Source organism: Paramisgurnus dabryanus, chromosome 12 (genome assembly GCF_030506205.2).
Source record: "Paramisgurnus dabryanus chromosome 12, PD_genome_1.1, whole genome shotgun sequence".
Classification (NCBI taxonomy): Eukaryota; Metazoa; Chordata; class Actinopteri; order Cypriniformes; family Cobitidae; genus Paramisgurnus; species Paramisgurnus dabryanus.
In genome coordinates, this window is record NC_133348.1 from 29,287,950 (window position 1) to 29,304,694 (window position 16,745).

Below are 16,745 nucleotides of genomic sequence, written 5' to 3' on the forward strand. Positions count from 1 at the left end.
GAACTGAATTGCTCAACTGTAGAAGTGATTTCAACAGAGCAGAAAGGAAACCAAGTGCAGGGATATTTCTTTATTTTGAAACACAGTTCATGATATCACAGCATGCTAAACAAGGAGAAAAAACCACACAGAGACCTCTGAGAGAAAACCACGTGAAAACCTTTCAGAATCACTTCCATTCAAACACTGCAGACAGATATCCTCGCCATTGTTCCTCATGCAGCTGACACAGTTCTTTAAATGCGGTTTCATCTTTAAAATTCACACTTCATCTTTTTGTAACGAATCCATTTTTTTTTTGCAAATGAACAAAAAAATCTGATCTGAATCAGGACTCATATGTCTGAATCATGTAAGTGTGAACACTCAGAAGATTCTTTACATTAATAACATTGGACAATATGAACTAAGTAGATAATAAAATAAACTCTACATGAGAGTGTTAAACGTGTGTTGTGTGTTCAGATGGGCATCTACTATGAGCAACATTTAAGGATGAATGTAAATAATGTCAGATATGAATTTGTTTCTATGAATGTGGTCTGGTTTTAATTATTACTTCAATATTTCTTCTTAAGAATCAGTTTTGGTTATTAAGGTTTTGATTGAAACAAAATAAGTCTAATGCTCCTCATGACTTTAAAGAGTCTGAGGTCTGGAGTAGTTTCTGCAGTCTCTGGTTAGTTTTGGGAATTTTACAGAATTTGTGTTAAATGAATGTGAGATCCAGCTAGTTGTTTACATATGCAAACCAAAAGGCTTAAAAAACAAACTAGTTCTTTTTTCTGCTGAATGCAAAGGAAGATATTTGGATGAATGTTTGTAACCAAGCAGATCTGGGGCACTATTGACTTCCATTAACATGCCAACATGTGTGTGTTTGTGTGTGCATTGTGTGTGTGTTTATCCAGCAGGGCAGGTGAGAGGCTGAACTCCTCTGAGCTCCAAGGCTTTGTTCATCTGCACCTCCAGAATCTTTCCAGATTTAGTGATTTTCAGGTTTCTCATGCAGCCTTTAAATGATGTGTTTATAGTGAGTCCAGATTGATTCACACCGCCTGCAACACAAACATGAATAGGATTCATAAAATCACACCAAAATTAATTTGACTCTATGACAGCATGTCAAGTGAGTTTAAAGGACGTACCTGGGTATCCTCCCACATAAATGGGGTCATTGGTATCGGCAGAGGGAGAGCGAGGATCAGGGCTCACTGCCTCAGACCTACGCCCATCCACAATGAGTTCAAGGCGGTGCTTCAGTTTGTGGGCGGACACAGTGTGCCACTGTCCATCACAAAGCCCCGCCTCCTGATCAGGCTCATATATGGCTGTGAAGCGGCCCGCTCCATTATTAGCATGGAACAAGAGCTGCACACACACAAACATACACACTCTTTAATAAGCAATTTAAAAAAAACTTTATAGAATTACAAAAACATTTAAAGAAAAACAAATGTCACTTTTCATCTCACTCATACCTTTCCGTTGGCAAGTTCAATACCAAGTCCATCCATTTTTTGGCTGCTGACGCCCAACAGAACTCCACTCTTCTGTGCTGTCCGGAACTCAAGATTCAAAGACACATCATTCCCAACTCGATATGCAGCAACTATACAATAAACACAGCACCATATATCACTGATAGCATATAATAAATGCACTGTACAAATTCTTTTCTTAACTCCTCAAGTCTTACCAGCTTTGGCATAGCCAGTTCCATCAAAATAAGTTCCCTTCTCTGGATTGGTAAAACAGGATCCGACGAGGTAGCTGGATGTGGGTTTGTCCATGTCCAATGGCAGATTTAGCATCTTAAAATTTCTGATGCAGCCGTTGATACTGTGCAACACCTGCAATAGAGAGAGAGAGAGAGAGAGAGAGAGAGAGAGAGAGAGAGAGAGAGAGAGAGAGAGAGAGAGAGAGAGAGAGAGAGAGAGAGAGAGAGAGAGAGACATGTGTGATGCATGAGGTGTTTACGAGGTTGTGTGTGATGCGTGAGGTGTTTACGAGGTTGTGTGTGTGATGCGTGAGGTGTTTACGAGGCTGTGTGTGTGATGCGTGAGGTGTTTACGAGGTTGTGTGTGTGATGCGTGAGGTGTTTACGAGGTTGTGTGTGTGATGCGTGAGGTGTTTACGAGGTTGTGTGTGTGATGCGTGAGGTGTTTACGAGGTTGTGTTTGTGATGCGTGAGCTGTTTACGAGGTTGTGTGTGTGATGCGTGAGCTGTTTACGAGGTTGTGTGTGTGATGCGTGAGCTGTTTACGAGGTTGTGTGTGTGATGCGTGAGGTGTTTACGAGGTTGTGTGTGTGATGCGTGAGCTGTTTACGAGGTTGTGTGTGTGATGCGTGAGGTGTTTACGAGGTTGTGTGTGTGATGCGTGAGGTGTTTACGAGGTTGTGTGTGTGATGCGTGAGGTGTTTACGAGGTTGTGTGTGTGATGCGTGAGGTGTTTACGAGGTTGTGTGTGTGATGCGTGAGGTGTTTACGAGGTTGTGTGTGTGATGCGTGAGGTGTTTACGAGGTTGTGTGTGTGATGCGTGAGGTGTTTACGAGGTTGTGTGTGATGCGTGAGGTGTTTACGAGGTTGTGTGTGATGCGTGAGGTGTTTACGAGGTTGTGTGTGATGCGTGAGGTGTTTACGAGGTTGTGTGTGATGCGTGAGGTGTTTACGAGGTTGTGTGTGATGCGTGAGGTCTTTCTGAGGTTGTGTGTGATGCGTTAGGTCTTTCTGAGGTTGTGTGTGATGCGTGAGGTGTTTACGAGGTTGTGTGTGTGATGCGTGAGGTGTTTACGAGGTTGTGTGTGTGATGCGTGAGCTGTTTACGAGGTTGTGTGTGTGATGCGTGAGCTGTTTACGAGGTTGTGTGTGTGATGCGTGAGCTGTTTACGAGGTTGTGTGTGTGATGCGTGAGCTGTTTACGAGGTTGTGTGTGTGATGCGTGAGGTGTTTACGAGGTTGTGTGTGATGCGTGAGGTGTTTACGAGGTTGTGTGTGTGATGCGTGAGGTGTTTACGAGGTTGTGTGTGTGATGCGTGAGGTGTTTACGAGGTTGTGTGTGTGATGCGTGAGGTGTTTACGAGGTTGTGTGTGATGCGTGAGGTGTTTACGAGGTTGTGTGTGATGCGTGAGGTGTTTACGAGGTTGTGTGTGATGCGTGAGGTGTTTACGAGGTTGTGTGTGATGCGTGAGGTGTTTACGAGGTTGTGTGTGATGCGTGAGGTGTTTACGAGGTTGTGTGTGATGCGTGAGGTCTTTCTGAGGTTGTGTGTGATGCGTTAGGTCTTTCTGAGGTTGTGTGTGATGCGTGAGCTGTTTACGAGGTTGTGTGTGTGATGCGTGAGGTGTTTACGAGGTTGTGTGTGTGATGCGTGAGGTGTTTACGAGGTTGTGTGTGTGATGCGTGAGGTGTTTACGAGGTTGTGTGTGTGATGCGTGAGGTGTTTACGAGGTTGTGTGTGTGATGCGTGAGGTGTTTACGAGGTTGTGTGTGTGATGCGTGAGGTGTTTACGAGGTTGTGTGTGTGATGCGTGAGGTGTTTACGAGGTTGTGTGTGATGCGTGAGGTGTTTACGAGGTTGTGTGTGATGCGTGAGGTGTTTACGAGGTTGTGTGTGATGCGTGAGGTGTTTACGAGGTTGTGTGTGATGCGTGAGGTGTTTACGAGGTTGTGTGTGATGCGTGAGGTCTTTCTGAGGTTGTGTGTGATGCGTTAGGTCTTTCTGAGGTTGTGTGTGATGCGTGAGGTGTTTACGAGGTTGTGTGTGTGATGCGTGAGGTGTTTACGAGGTTGTGTGTGTGATGCGTGAGCTGTTTACGAGGTTGTGTGTGTGATGCGTGAGCTGTTTACGAGGTTGTGTGTGTGATGCGTGAGCTGTTTACGAGGTTGTGTGTGTGATGCGTGAGCTGTTTACGAGGTTGTGTGTGTGATGCGTGAGGTGTTTACGAGGTTGTGTGTGATGCGTGAGGTGTTTACGAGGTTGTGTGTGTGATGCGTGAGGTGTTTACGAGGTTGTGTGTGTGATGCGTGAGGTGTTTACGAGGTTGTGTGTGTGATGCGTGAGGTGTTTACGAGGTTGTGTGTGATGCGTGAGGTGTTTACGAGGTTGTGTGTGATGCGTGAGGTGTTTACGAGGTTGTGTGTGATGCGTGAGGTGTTTACGAGGTTGTGTGTGATGCGTGAGGTCTTTCTGAGGTTGTGTGTGATGCGTTAGGTCTTTCTGAGGTTGTGTGTGATGCCTGAGGAGTTTATGAGATTGTGTGTGATGCGTGAGCAGTTTATGAAATTGTGTGTGATGCGTGAGCAGTTTATGAGATTGTGTGTGATGCGTGAGGTGTTTTTGAGGTTGCTTGTGATGCGTGAGGTGTTTATGAGGTTGTGTGTGATGCGTGAGCTGTTTTAGAGGTTGTGTGTGAAGCGTGAGGTGTTTATGAGGTTGTGTGTGATGCGTGAGCTGTTTTTGAGGTTGTGTGTGTGATGCGTGAGCTGTTTTTGAGGTTGTGTGTGATGCGTGAGGTGTTTATGAGGTTGTGTGTGATGCGTGAGGTGTTTACGAGGTTGTGTGTGATGCGTGAGGTGTTTACGAGGTTGTGTGTGATGCGTGAGGTGTTTACGAGGTTGTGTGTGTGTGATGCGTGAGGTGTTTCTGAAGTTGTGTGTGATGCGTGAGCTGTTTCTGAGGTTGTGTGTGATGCGTGAGGTCTTTCTGAGGTTGTGTGTGTGGAGCGTGAGGTGTTTACGAGGTTGTGTGATGCGTGAGCTGTTTTAGAGGTTGTGTGTGAAGCGTGAGGTGTTTATGAGGTTGTGTGTGATGCGTGAGCTGTTTACGAGGTTGTGTGCGATGCGTGTGGTGTTTCTGAGGTTGTGTGTGGAGCATGAGGTGTTTACGAGGTTGTGTGTGTGTGATGCGTGTGGTGTTTCTGAAGTTGCGTGATGCGTGAGGTGTTTCTGAGGTTGTGTGTGTGATGCATGAGGTGTTTAGGAGGTTGTGTGTGAAGTGTGTAGTGATTTTGAGGTTTATTTTGATGAGTGAGGTGTTTCTAAAGATGTGTGTGATGCGTGAGCTGTTTTTGAGGTTGTGTGTGGAGCATGAGGTGTTTACGAGGTTGTGTGTGTGTGATGCGTGAGCAGTGTCTGAAGTTGTGTGTGTGATGCGTGAGGTGTTTACGAGGTTGTGTGTGTGATGCGTGAGGTGTTTAGGAGGTTGTGTGTGATGTGTGTGGTGTTTTTGAGGTTGCTTGTGATGCGTGAGGAGTTTATGAGGATGTGTATGTGTGTACTCACAGGTCCGATGCGTTTGGTGGTGTAATTGATGGGTAAGCCCCCCACATACAACATTCCCACAACATCCAGAATATCAGCTTTCTTTGGGCTGGTCGTTTGATTTGAATAACGGCCATCGATGGTCAGAATTCCTCTCTGCTTCTCTCTTACAACACGAAACTACACACAGATTCAAAGCCACTGAATACATAAAAGCACAGACTGAGTTCAATAAATAAAAAACTCTTTAATAAAAAAAACATAAACTTAACTAATTATACATCACTGTACTACCTAACCTAGAAATAATACAGTAATGGACGCAGTGTTTACAGAATGTGTCTGTCAAACCTTGTGCCACTGTCCGTCGTTAACTATGCGCTGCACGCTGGTGGAGGTGTTACCACTGCCCAGATCATAACTCAGGTGAGCTATTCCCCCCTTCACCTGGATGGTGGCAAAGTCAGCATGGTTTATTCTGGCCATGTAGAAGACCAGACCAGAATCTGCCTCTGTTCGCATCTCAAACTCTATTATCAACCTGCACACACATACACATACATGTGTGTCATAAAACAAAAGCTCAAGCTCAGAACAGACATGATGAGGATGATGGTTCACTCACCTGTTTTTCACTTTGGTGTCATCAAATTCAAAGGCCATGTGACTGTTTCGGGACAGACCGAACTGTTTAGCCTGTTCTAGGATGACAGGATCTGCTGCAACAGCACAGGAACCCTGCGAATCACACCGAGCTCATCAGGAATAACAGCAGATGGCGCCAAAGGACAAATTATTTATTCTCATCACTTTCAAAACATGTGTATGCACACTAAAGAAAGACATTTTAAACCTCTTTAACCTTTAACAGATCTGTTCATACATTCTCTGATTCTGCTTCTGTGTGTGTTTGTGTGTATCCGAAGATGGGGACTTAAACCTGAATACACACCAACTTATGGGGACTTATGTCAATGTGTGGACCTCAAATAAGGTAAGCAAGCTTGTAAATTGTACATAATGTTTTTTATAATAATGCAGAAAGTTATAAAAATCATTACATTTATTGATTGTCCCCATGGAGATAATAAACCAGATGTGTGTATGTGTGTTTTGTGCATGTTGGCATGTGGAGTATTGTTAATACCCGGGGCTCTTTGGTGGGCGTGTCTGGCAAGGGGCTGATCTCAGTGGGGGCCGTGGCCTGATAGCAGCAGAGTGACAGCAGCAGAAAGAAACATAATGAAGCAGCAGAGCTCAGAAATACAGTACAGCAGATCAAGCATTACTAAAGAGCATGAAAGCATTAATGCATTAAATGAAACACAGTTTAACAACTACTGTAAGGAAACTCTCTATTGGCTTAACCTGTTTAATAGTTGTGTTTCCATTACACTTCAAATTGCACAAACTGAAATTGCGAATTGAAAATACTAGCCTAACTAGTCTTTATTATAATTATGAACTAGTCTAATATGACCACTGTGATGAATGACAGCATTTACTGTAACCCTTTGGAGAGCATCTGATCTCTACATCGTACTGCTTCTTATTCACATAAACTTCAATTCCTATATGGCCAATAGCAAATGAGTGCCAGCATGAGAACGGCTTCTCATTTCTTCATTAGATTACAGTAGTCTCACTTTAGGGTCTTCATTAGTTTTAGCAGAGATATCAAAATGTGCTAAGATTCAAAAGTCTGCACATAAACGATATTTTAGTATAAAATCCAAATTCATCTAAGATTGAGTTTTACAATTCAGTGTGCTTACTGTACCATCAATAATACATAAATGGTCTGATTTATGTCTGTTTTTATTACTTATTTAAAGATTTGTAGTGTGTACCAGGGTTTCCTGCAGAAAATTTGTTAGTTAAGGTGGTAGGGTTGTGCAGGTGGGCGGGCCGGGGGCGTGGCAATCAAACGGGCATATGCGTCATGATGAAAATATTTTTATTTAAAACATTCAAATAAAACTCAATTTTGAAGAAACTATGTCAGAAAATGAACACATACTAGATTATTAATGAATTAAATGTTTTATCAACAGGCTAGTTATCCTCCAGACAGTGACGGACCATGTCTTTCTCTCATTTCGGCCATGTGACGTGTGCCCTCCACGCTATTCTCCGAGATGCACTTGACAGCCTTTTGTGCAGCAAATTTTTTTGTAAGACCTAGTTAAGGTGGTAGGGTATCCCAGCTTAGGTGGGCCACCTGAACTGAAAAGTGCTGCGGGAAACCCTGTGTACGGTGTACTTTAAACTGCACAAATGAAAAAAATACGGCCAATGGAAGTGGAAATTTTGCTACAAACTCCTATATATCACAAAAAAGTTTTGAAGCTCGCATAAGATTTTTTTGGGGGGTGGGGGAATTTGAAAAACAAAACAAAAGAGTATATCACAAAACTGCAATAGAAATGATAGGTGTGTTCAAGTTCATGCAGTTCTGCACAGACCGATCAGCGAGTTTGGCTTTTGTTGATGGAGGAGTTGAAGATGGAGCCATCAAGCCAGACACCTGCTCCTTGCCGTAGGGACGTGTGCCCTGTGCTTCCTCTATTTAACTCTTTCGCCGCCATTGACGAGTTATCTCGTCAACCAAGAAAAAACGCTTCTCTGCCAATGACGAATATTTCCGGCTTTCCTTCTGCAACTTTTTAAACCCGAAAGTATTGCCCTACAGCAAGTGGCTGCGTGTTCGTGTCTGTTTTAAAGATCGCTCTGAATGGGATCTCTATGAAAAGTCTGTCACAAAAATTTAATTATCTCTGCTTTTTGCTCAAAATGTGGTGTTTTTGCAGAAACCTACCCATATTCAAAAGCTGATTACAAAAGAACTACTGAAGGTAGGATGAAACGGTTTTTTTTGTTTGAATGCAGAGGGTCTGTTTTATCATTTGGTATATTATATGTTTATATATTTGAAGAAGAACATTTTCTGGAAGGCATTAAACTTTTGTGAAAATCATGAAAAACGCTGGCGCTGGCTGGCAACTTTTTTTTCAAAAAGGCTGGCGGCAAAAGAGTTAATAGAGAACAAAGTGAATTAAATGGTGAATTTGTTTAAAAATTTATATTTTAATAAAAGTTGCAACCAGAACCCTTTTTGAATTGAATATTATATTTTAGTTGTCGTTTATACTGTATGCCAGAAAATAATGGGAAACATGAGCATAGATTATTGAAATACCAATAGAGGTTAGAATTTCGCTTCTTTTCATTAAAATTTTTTATTTAGTACAATATAACATATTTAGGCATATCAAAGAGTTTAACCTGTTATAAAAACATACATTTATAATGTTTATTAGTGGAAGTGAAGGTTGGAAGGTTGGTAGGTTTACAATGGAAGCTGGGTTCTCTCAGCTGCAAGTAGCGTCAAATCCATCGGCATCGTTTTGGGCATTTTGAGCAACCAGAGCGTCAATCAGAAAGTTGAAAGAAGCTCAACTTTATGGTAATGAGCTATGATGTGGTTCAGCGGCAAGCAGCGGCAAAACGCCAGCAACCAAGCTGAATATAGCCTAGAAGTTCTTCGCTGGCTGATTCTGGAGAAACATACAATGTAAACTTTCGTTCCTACCAAAACATTAGTTCCGAGAAAACAGACTTCAGAGTGGCCAAAGCGTCAACAAGCCTCCCCGCACTTTTTGACAAGCGTCCTTGACCGGGCGGCCTAAGCTTATTTGGAAGCTATAGTCTGCGGCGGTGTGACTGTGAACATACAGTTAATGCACCACCAAAAGAAATGACAGGCAGATGACGTCAAAGTACTGTGCGAGCATGTTGAAATTAGACTTTTCTGTATGATTTTTTAAATTGCTCTCGCTGTACTTTTACACCATCCGTCTGTCATTTCTTTTGACACTGCACAGAGTCACACAAGCCTTCTCATAGTCTTTTGCTGAGCCATCTGGCTGCTCTCGAAACGCTCTCGCTGTACTTTGATACCATACGTCACAGTCACATGGCTTCAGCGGCAGTTCAAACTAAATTTAGACTAAATTTAAAACCTACATTTCTATTCTAACCAGCGCCGCATGAAGTCGAACACACCTAGTTTCTTTGCATTTACAGGGCACATGACATGCATAAAAGTCACATGATCACTCTTTAAAGTCCGATTTTAAATGTGTTATCAGTTTGTGACATCACAGAAAAATGTGATATTAATGCTGAAACCACGCTAACTTGTGGGAAAACTGTCGTCTCTATTAACTTTCAAATACCGCTACAACCTGAATGGATGCTCACGTTGAATTAGGGGCGGGGCTAAAACAGTGGCTCCATGATGCACCGGAGCTACCGAGCATGACCCCGCCCATAATTCAATCGTGAGCATGCATTCAGGTTGTAGCAGTGTTTTAATGTTTAGTGATTGTGTACTACAACTTCACAGAAACACCTCACACGTGACCGCTCCCAAATATCAAGAATGCTTTCCATAAATGCTAGGAAAACACGTCTACATCAAAAAAGAGCTAGCGCGGTGTCTGAGCAGTGACGGTCGGTGACTTCTTTTTTCGAGGGCGCACAATGTGAAGTTCGTCACAACATGTATGTAGCCCATCATGTGTGTGGTTCGTCATTTCAAAATATGTGTTCTGTGATTCGAGAGATCCTGTGTGGATCACGTGTCTTGTCAAAATAAGTGCCTGCTGCAGATGCATCTAAAGGGTTTATGAAAAAAGAGACTCTCGCATAATCTCATGCGTAATCAGAGTTTACTGTTAAGGGAGTGTCTTGCGTGTATTTTGTGAACGTGAGCGTCTCTTTTATCATAAACGGTTTTGTCGCGTGTGGAGCAGGCACTTATTTTGACAAAACGTGATGCACATGGTTTACATGACGCAACAAAAACATATTTAAAAAACCAGAGCAACACACAACACTCCGAAAACATATTTTGGATTTGCGCCCCTCGGAAGAGCAGTCACGAGCCGCCACTGTGTCTGAGATGTAAACCTAACTAAACCTAAATCTGTCAACATGATTTAAATGATCACAAGAGTAAAATTTAAGTATTAGTCAAATAAGATTGGTTAACAGAAACGCTGCTATTTCCCATGAAGAAAATATAGCAACAGTTTTATGTAAATCTGAAATGGAAACTTGTCTACTGAGAAGAAACACAAGCAGTATATAAACTACTGCAGTAAAGCTCCAATAGATCTTCACACACCCGCTCTAAATCTCGGCTCTAACTCCTGATTTCACCTCATCTATAAGAGTAATGACCTGGAAAACACTCCATCATTACCATGCACCTGTTCTCTCGCTCTCTCCATCACTACATTATTTCTCATCTTCTTCCTCAAGCTAAAGTAAAAACTGACCCAACTGATGCTATTTGTCCAAAATAGTACACTAGACAAGAATTAGTGCATGCTGCATCAAAGCTTATTTAACAAAATCAGCCAACAGCTGGTCAGAAGTGTAAGTTGTAAATTGGATGCTTGTGTGATAGTTAATCTTCTTAACTAGCAATAACTCTTTGGTACCGGTGGAGGTTTGGCAGGTGTTGGTCTGATCGCAGGAGTGGGCGTGGTCTCATCCTCCTCTTCTTCTTCTTCTTCCTCAGGAACCTCAGTTGGTGGTGAAGCCAAGTCAGGACAATGACCAATCTCTGCGTTTTCAAAGGCGACGGGTTGAGAGAAATCCACAGGGCTGTAGTAGACATGAAAGAGACATGATACAACTGCACATGTGACAATGCAATAAAATGAATAATGTACAGAGATATGAGGAAGGACAGACAGGTTTAAATTAGATGGCAAAGCGCTTGACTCTGGTGGAAACAACACACAGTCACTGACAGAGATTCATATTCCTCATTAGAGGAAGATAAACCAACAGTGATTATTAATGTCATACAGCGTTTAGCTCCTGACTGCACTGGGAGGAAAACAAGAACCTTCATGTACAACCACAGGAGACCGGGAAATATGGATTCATGTTTAAAGCAGTTCTGACACATTACAGTCAATTGTGTTTTGCAGGTTTGTGCTGTTAAAGGTGACTTCTAATAGCATTAAAGGGCTGCTAACTAACTGGCTATGGGTTTATATGTGTAACAGAGAACAGTACCAACATTACTTTCAGAGGTGTCTGTGGTGGAAACAAAACATATACTGAACAAATAGCACTACAACCTCATTTATCATTTTATATTAACTGCACTTTAAGATCAATAATGTGAGTTTTGCTAATTTAAGTGATGTGTGCAATTTAAACCTAAGACAATATGAAAAGATCTCATGTCACAGCTAAATAATCCACCACTGGCAGGCAAAAGGTTTATGATGAACCTGTAAAGATGTTTCATCTTCTCTGTACCAGCGCCCTAAAGATCTCAGAAACCAACACATACAGTAGATCTTGGTCGGTTGCAAGTTGGGTGCGTCACCCTTCAAACACAACCTCCATAAATAAATGAAAGCTTTTTCTGTTTGCACAAAATGTAATAATTTGCTGATTAATTCAAACATTTTGACTGAATTAAAATGAAATAAAACAAAGCTGTTAATAAGCTCTTCTTAATATCTAAGTAACGCATAAGAATTTAATCTGCCATGCATGAAAGCCTGCTCGCGTATCCTGTGTGAATCAGACGTGCCAATGTCTCTTCAATTTAATTATTTCTATTTTTGCAATAGAAACCAGTCAAAACTTTACTTACACCTACCGTTGACTATACATAAGATTTAGTCTCAAACCTGCGTTATGCCTAGATGGTGTAACAGGTGTAAACTGTACATAGGATTTTAAGATCATTTTACGCCCAGACTAGTCTTACGACCGGGTATACGCCCAGCTGATGCAGCCGGCGCCAAGAACATTATCTGCTTGTTAAGTCATGATGTAAGAAAAACTGTTTCCAGGTCTAAACCTCCACTCAATTCATATCAGACTTCAATCTCAAATGCTATTTATTCATATCACACATTTAATCTAAGATTACTGTGTGTACACTATAGTCTCACAGCGTCCCAAAGCATTTGGAAGTGATGGTGTGTAATGTCAGACTTAAAGGGATAGTTTACCCAAAATTATATTTTTTATAATCTACTCACCCTCAGTTTGTTCCATCAATTTCTTTGTTCTGTTAAACAAATGAAAATATTCTGAATTATTTTGTAACCAAACAGATCTGGGGCACCATTGCCTATCATAGTAGTATCTTTTCCTACTATTGAAGTCAATGGTGCCCCAGATCGCTTGGTTACAAACATTTTTCAGAATATCTTCATTTGTGTTCAACAGAACAAAAAAATGTATACAGGTTTGTAACAACTTAAAGGATAATTCCGGTATTTAACACTTTGAGTCTCATTTCTGGTTTGTTTTGGATGAACTACAGTGATGGACACTGAAATTTTGACAATGGGTCGTGTCTTGAGTTTTTGACTCGTTTAGAAGCGTCTCTTGACTGCTTCAGAATGGAAGTCAATGACCATGCACAAACATGTCATTAAAACAACACTTAACGTTCATTTTCAAAACTGTTCTACTCACCGAGTGGTTTGTGGTGTTCGTTGATGATTAAAAACAAGTTGTGTAGCGAAATACAGTTTCTGACGTGTTTTATTTGGCATTTTGTAAAATTCCATTGACTTCACTTGGAAGACTCACTTTTTCCCATATTTGATGGCTCAGTGACCAGCCTTAGGTTTGAAGTTGAGCTCGATTGTGAATGTCTATATGCTAGACACCGAGTTCCGTTCAGCCTCCTTGTACAACAAAGTGGTTGTCGCCATCAAGTGGTCGGGAGTGAGTTAAAGCTTCAGACTCAAATATAGAGCGGAAGTATATACGCGGTTGTGAGGTATCTGAAAAAATAGTTCCACTATAGCAAATAACCTTATTTGAAATCATACATTGCACCGATATATTTGTTTTTAATCATCAACGAACACCACAAACCACTCTGTGAGTACCACAGTTTTGAAAATTAACGTTAAGTGTTGTTTTAATGACATGTTTGTGCATGGTCATTGACTTCCATTCTGATGCAGTCAAGAGACGCTTCTAAACGAGTCAAAAAGTCAAGACACTAACCATTGTCAAAATTTCTGTGTCCATCACTGTAGTTCATCCAAAACAAACCAGAAATGAGACTCAAAGTGTTAAATACCGGAATTATCCTTTAAGGGTGAGTAAATGATAACAGAATTTAAATTTTTTGGTGAACTATCCCTTTAACTCTTTCCCCACCATTGACGAGTAATCTTCGCTTCTCTGCCAATGACGAGTTTTACGGTAATCCCTATTTCCACTATTATCCACTAGGTGGCACTCTTACCCAACCTATAAAACACTAAAACATCCACTGATCCAAAAACAGTAAAAACTCTCTGCATTGTGTTTTGATCCTTTACAAAAAATGCAATTATCTTAGCTTTTTGTTCAAATGTTTATATATATAAAAAAAACACATTTGAGAGGTGAAAAAAAGAAGAATTGAAGAAAGGATTAAAATTTTCTTTTGAAAGCAGAGGGTCTGTTCTTTCATTTGATATATTGTATGTTTATATATTAAAAGAAGAACATTTTCTGGAAGGCATTAAACTTTTATGAAAATCATAAAAAATGCTGGCGGGGAAGAGTTAACAAGCGCAAACAGGTAATGTCACGTAACATCAAGAACCTAATCTCCAAAGAACTCTATCTGTGATTTCTCTATACTATTAAAGGGCACATTTCACAAAACTTTTTAAGATGTAAAATAAATCTTTGGTATCCCCTGAGTACGCATGTGAAGTTTTAGCTCAAAATATCATATCGATAATGCATTATAGCATCATAAAAATTGCAGTTTGGGGTGTGTCCTTTTAAATGCAAATGAGTTGATCTCTGCACTAAATAGCAGTGCCATGGTTGGATAGTGCAGATTAAGGGGCGGTATTATCCCCTTCTGACATCACAAGGGGATACAAATTTCAATGACCAATTTTTTCACATGCTTGCAGAGAATGGTTTACCAAAACTAAGTTACTGGGTTGATCTTTTCGCATTTTTTTAGGTTGATGAAAGCACTGGGAACCCAATTATAGTACTTAAACATGGAAAAAGTCACATTTTCATGATATGCCCGCTTTAAACAACAGTTCTCAACAAAGTTTATATTTTTAAAGCCATATGGTTGATTTTGTAGAGGTGACATACACAGTGTTGATCAGAAGGTTCCAGATGCAGCCCTCAAACGGCACATTTGACCTCTGTTGACCTGACCCCATGCCGACAGGAACACCACCAATGAAGAGGCGATGAATGCTTATTGGCTGACTGCTGAGCAACGTCTGCTGGATGAGGGGTTCTTCATCCACCTGGACAGAGAAAGACCTACACAAACACACATTCTGTTGGATTAAAAATAATAAACTCAGACGAGAGAGAGAGAAAGAGAGGAGGGGGGTGGACTTACAATGCATGCGGTCTCTGGATCCGCAGTGAGTGTTCTCGTCCATCATGCAGTATTCCTTTGTCTGCTTTTCTGATAGCCCTGCGTGGGTTTTTAAATCCTGTAAACACCAGAACCTCCAGAGCTCCTTTATTCAGGTGGACAGACAGGAAAGGCTACAGAAAGACAAAGATTCAACTATTACAGGAAATATTTAATTTTTATTATCCCTATTTATTCTGTCTCTGTTTTAACTTGAGATGGTATGCAAACACCTTCAAACCAGTAAGATCACCCTAGGAACTGAAGAGCAATGGCCTGGCAACTACACAACATCACCTTGGACAGCTTTTTTGTTTGTGATACATTATAGTTAGGCACCCTTTAATGTTTATGTTTTGCTTTAAGGGATGACACTGGAAACCCTGTTTTAGACAAATCCTTAATGAACAGAAACAAACAAGCACTTTTGATAAAACAGCAAATTGTCATGTTTTCAAATTGAAAATCCCTCACGGTAATATATTCAAAGGAAGTGAGAACAGTAATCATGTGGACAGCTCTGAGCTCACACTCGAATCCTCTTCACACTGAATGGGAATTGAGGAGAGCGATGCAGGAGCAGGCTCCTATCTCCAAACCATCAGCATCACGCATGCAGCGCCGGTGACCCTGACCACAACGTAAACTGGAGAAATGAATGAGGAGCGGCGCTGAGAACTCTTGGCCTCCCAAAGCCGCGCTCTCGCAAAATGACATCCACTTAATTTACGAGCGATAATGATTTTCAAAAGGTGGCGGTCCAGGAGCCTTTCCCGGGAGGGTTATCGTAAATTGGACGCGATCCATCAAAACAGCGGCTTGTAAATCTATTTTTACACACGGAGTATCATGGGGAGGTTACGGAGGCGACTGCTTACTACAGTCACGCCACATAATTGATGTGCTGCCCCTGAGCTGAGCTGAAGAGAAATATGAAGAAGACATAACTGACAAAGATGTAGTAAGTCATATTTTAATTAAAATGATCACAGTGCCGCCGGCCTGTAGTCTACGCCCAGTAACAAAAAAAGATCAACTTTTGTTTGCAGAAGGGCAGAAGCAATTACAATCCTGCCTGTATAATAAATCTCTTTTATGAGCTATGAAACTCCTCTAACCTTGTGGATTCATTATGATTTTGTACTGAAGGCCACAGCTCCCTGGACTTCTACCATTACCCATAATCACCTTCACTTACATTGCAAAGCTTTTGTATGACTGTGACTGTATGGATAACAGGGGCTCACATAAAAACCAGCTGGTTGAAAGTTAAGCCTTTGCAAAACTCTGCCGAATACATTAATGTGCAGTGCATTTACTGCAGCATTGCGCATTAGATAAAGCCACAATATGTCATTTTCGCCACTAGATGTCACCATATAAAAACAAAGATGCGGCCTGATGATGCGTTAAAGGAGAAGTCCCAAATAATATTGTAAGTCAATGGGCCCCATCTTTAGAGGATTAGTCAATTTTCTTACAAAAAATCCAGATAATTTACTCACCACCATGTCATCCAAAATGTTGATATCTTTATTTAGTTGAGAAGAAATTATGTTTTTTGAGGAAAACATTTCAGGATTTTTCTCATTTTAATGGACTTTAATGGACCCCAATACTTAACAGTTGTAATGCGTTATTAATGACAATGACAATGACAATTTATTTATATAGCACAATTTAAAACAACAGCTGTTGACCAATGTGCTTTCCAAATAGATAAAATAATAGATAAAAGACAGAAGAGAAAATAAGATAAAATCACATCAATAGATAAAAGACACAGGAAAAATAAAATAAAATAAAATCACATTAATTAAAATTTTCCTCAAAGGCTTTTGAGAATAAAAAAGTTTTGAGTCTAGATTTAAAAGTAAGGAGAGATGGAGCCTGTCTTAAGCTAACAGGTTTTAAGTTTAAAATTGCAGTTTCAATGGAGTTTCAAAGTGGAGTTTCAAATGATCCCAAAGGAGGCATAAGGGTCTTATCTAGCGAAACGATTCACTTTTGCAGTTTTAAACCACAACTT

General features: G+C 40.8%; 1 protein-coding gene across 5 annotated transcripts in view; it reads right to left on the reverse strand.

Moving 5' to 3' along the window:
- Positions 1 to 55: 55 nt before the first annotated feature.
- lama2 (laminin, alpha 2) overlaps positions 56 to 16,745 on the reverse strand; it is a 260,335-nt gene continuing 243,645 nt past the window's right edge. For 4 of the 5 annotated variants that reach the window (XM_065268827.1, XM_065268826.1, XM_065268825.1 and 1 more), the window contains 11 exons: positions 14,699 to 14,850; positions 14,440 to 14,616; positions 10,776 to 10,941; positions 6,413 to 6,469; positions 5,891 to 6,003; positions 5,617 to 5,806; positions 5,287 to 5,445; positions 1,700 to 1,853; positions 1,482 to 1,612; positions 1,149 to 1,371; positions 56 to 1,058 (listed from right to left, as the gene is read on the reverse strand). In XM_065268827.1, the coding sequence (XP_065124899.1) occupies positions 904 to 1,058; positions 1,149 to 1,371; positions 1,482 to 1,612; positions 1,700 to 1,853; positions 5,287 to 5,445; positions 5,617 to 5,806; positions 5,891 to 6,003; positions 6,413 to 6,469; positions 10,776 to 10,941; positions 14,440 to 14,616; positions 14,699 to 14,850 (1,677 nt within the window). In that variant the 3' untranslated portion in view covers positions 56 to 903. The remainder of the gene's footprint in view (positions 1,059 to 1,148; positions 1,372 to 1,481; positions 1,613 to 1,699; positions 1,854 to 5,286; positions 5,446 to 5,616; positions 5,807 to 5,890; positions 6,004 to 6,412; positions 6,470 to 10,775; positions 10,942 to 14,439; positions 14,617 to 14,698; positions 14,851 to 16,745) is intronic. The other variant, XM_065268824.1, reaches the window with a different exon arrangement.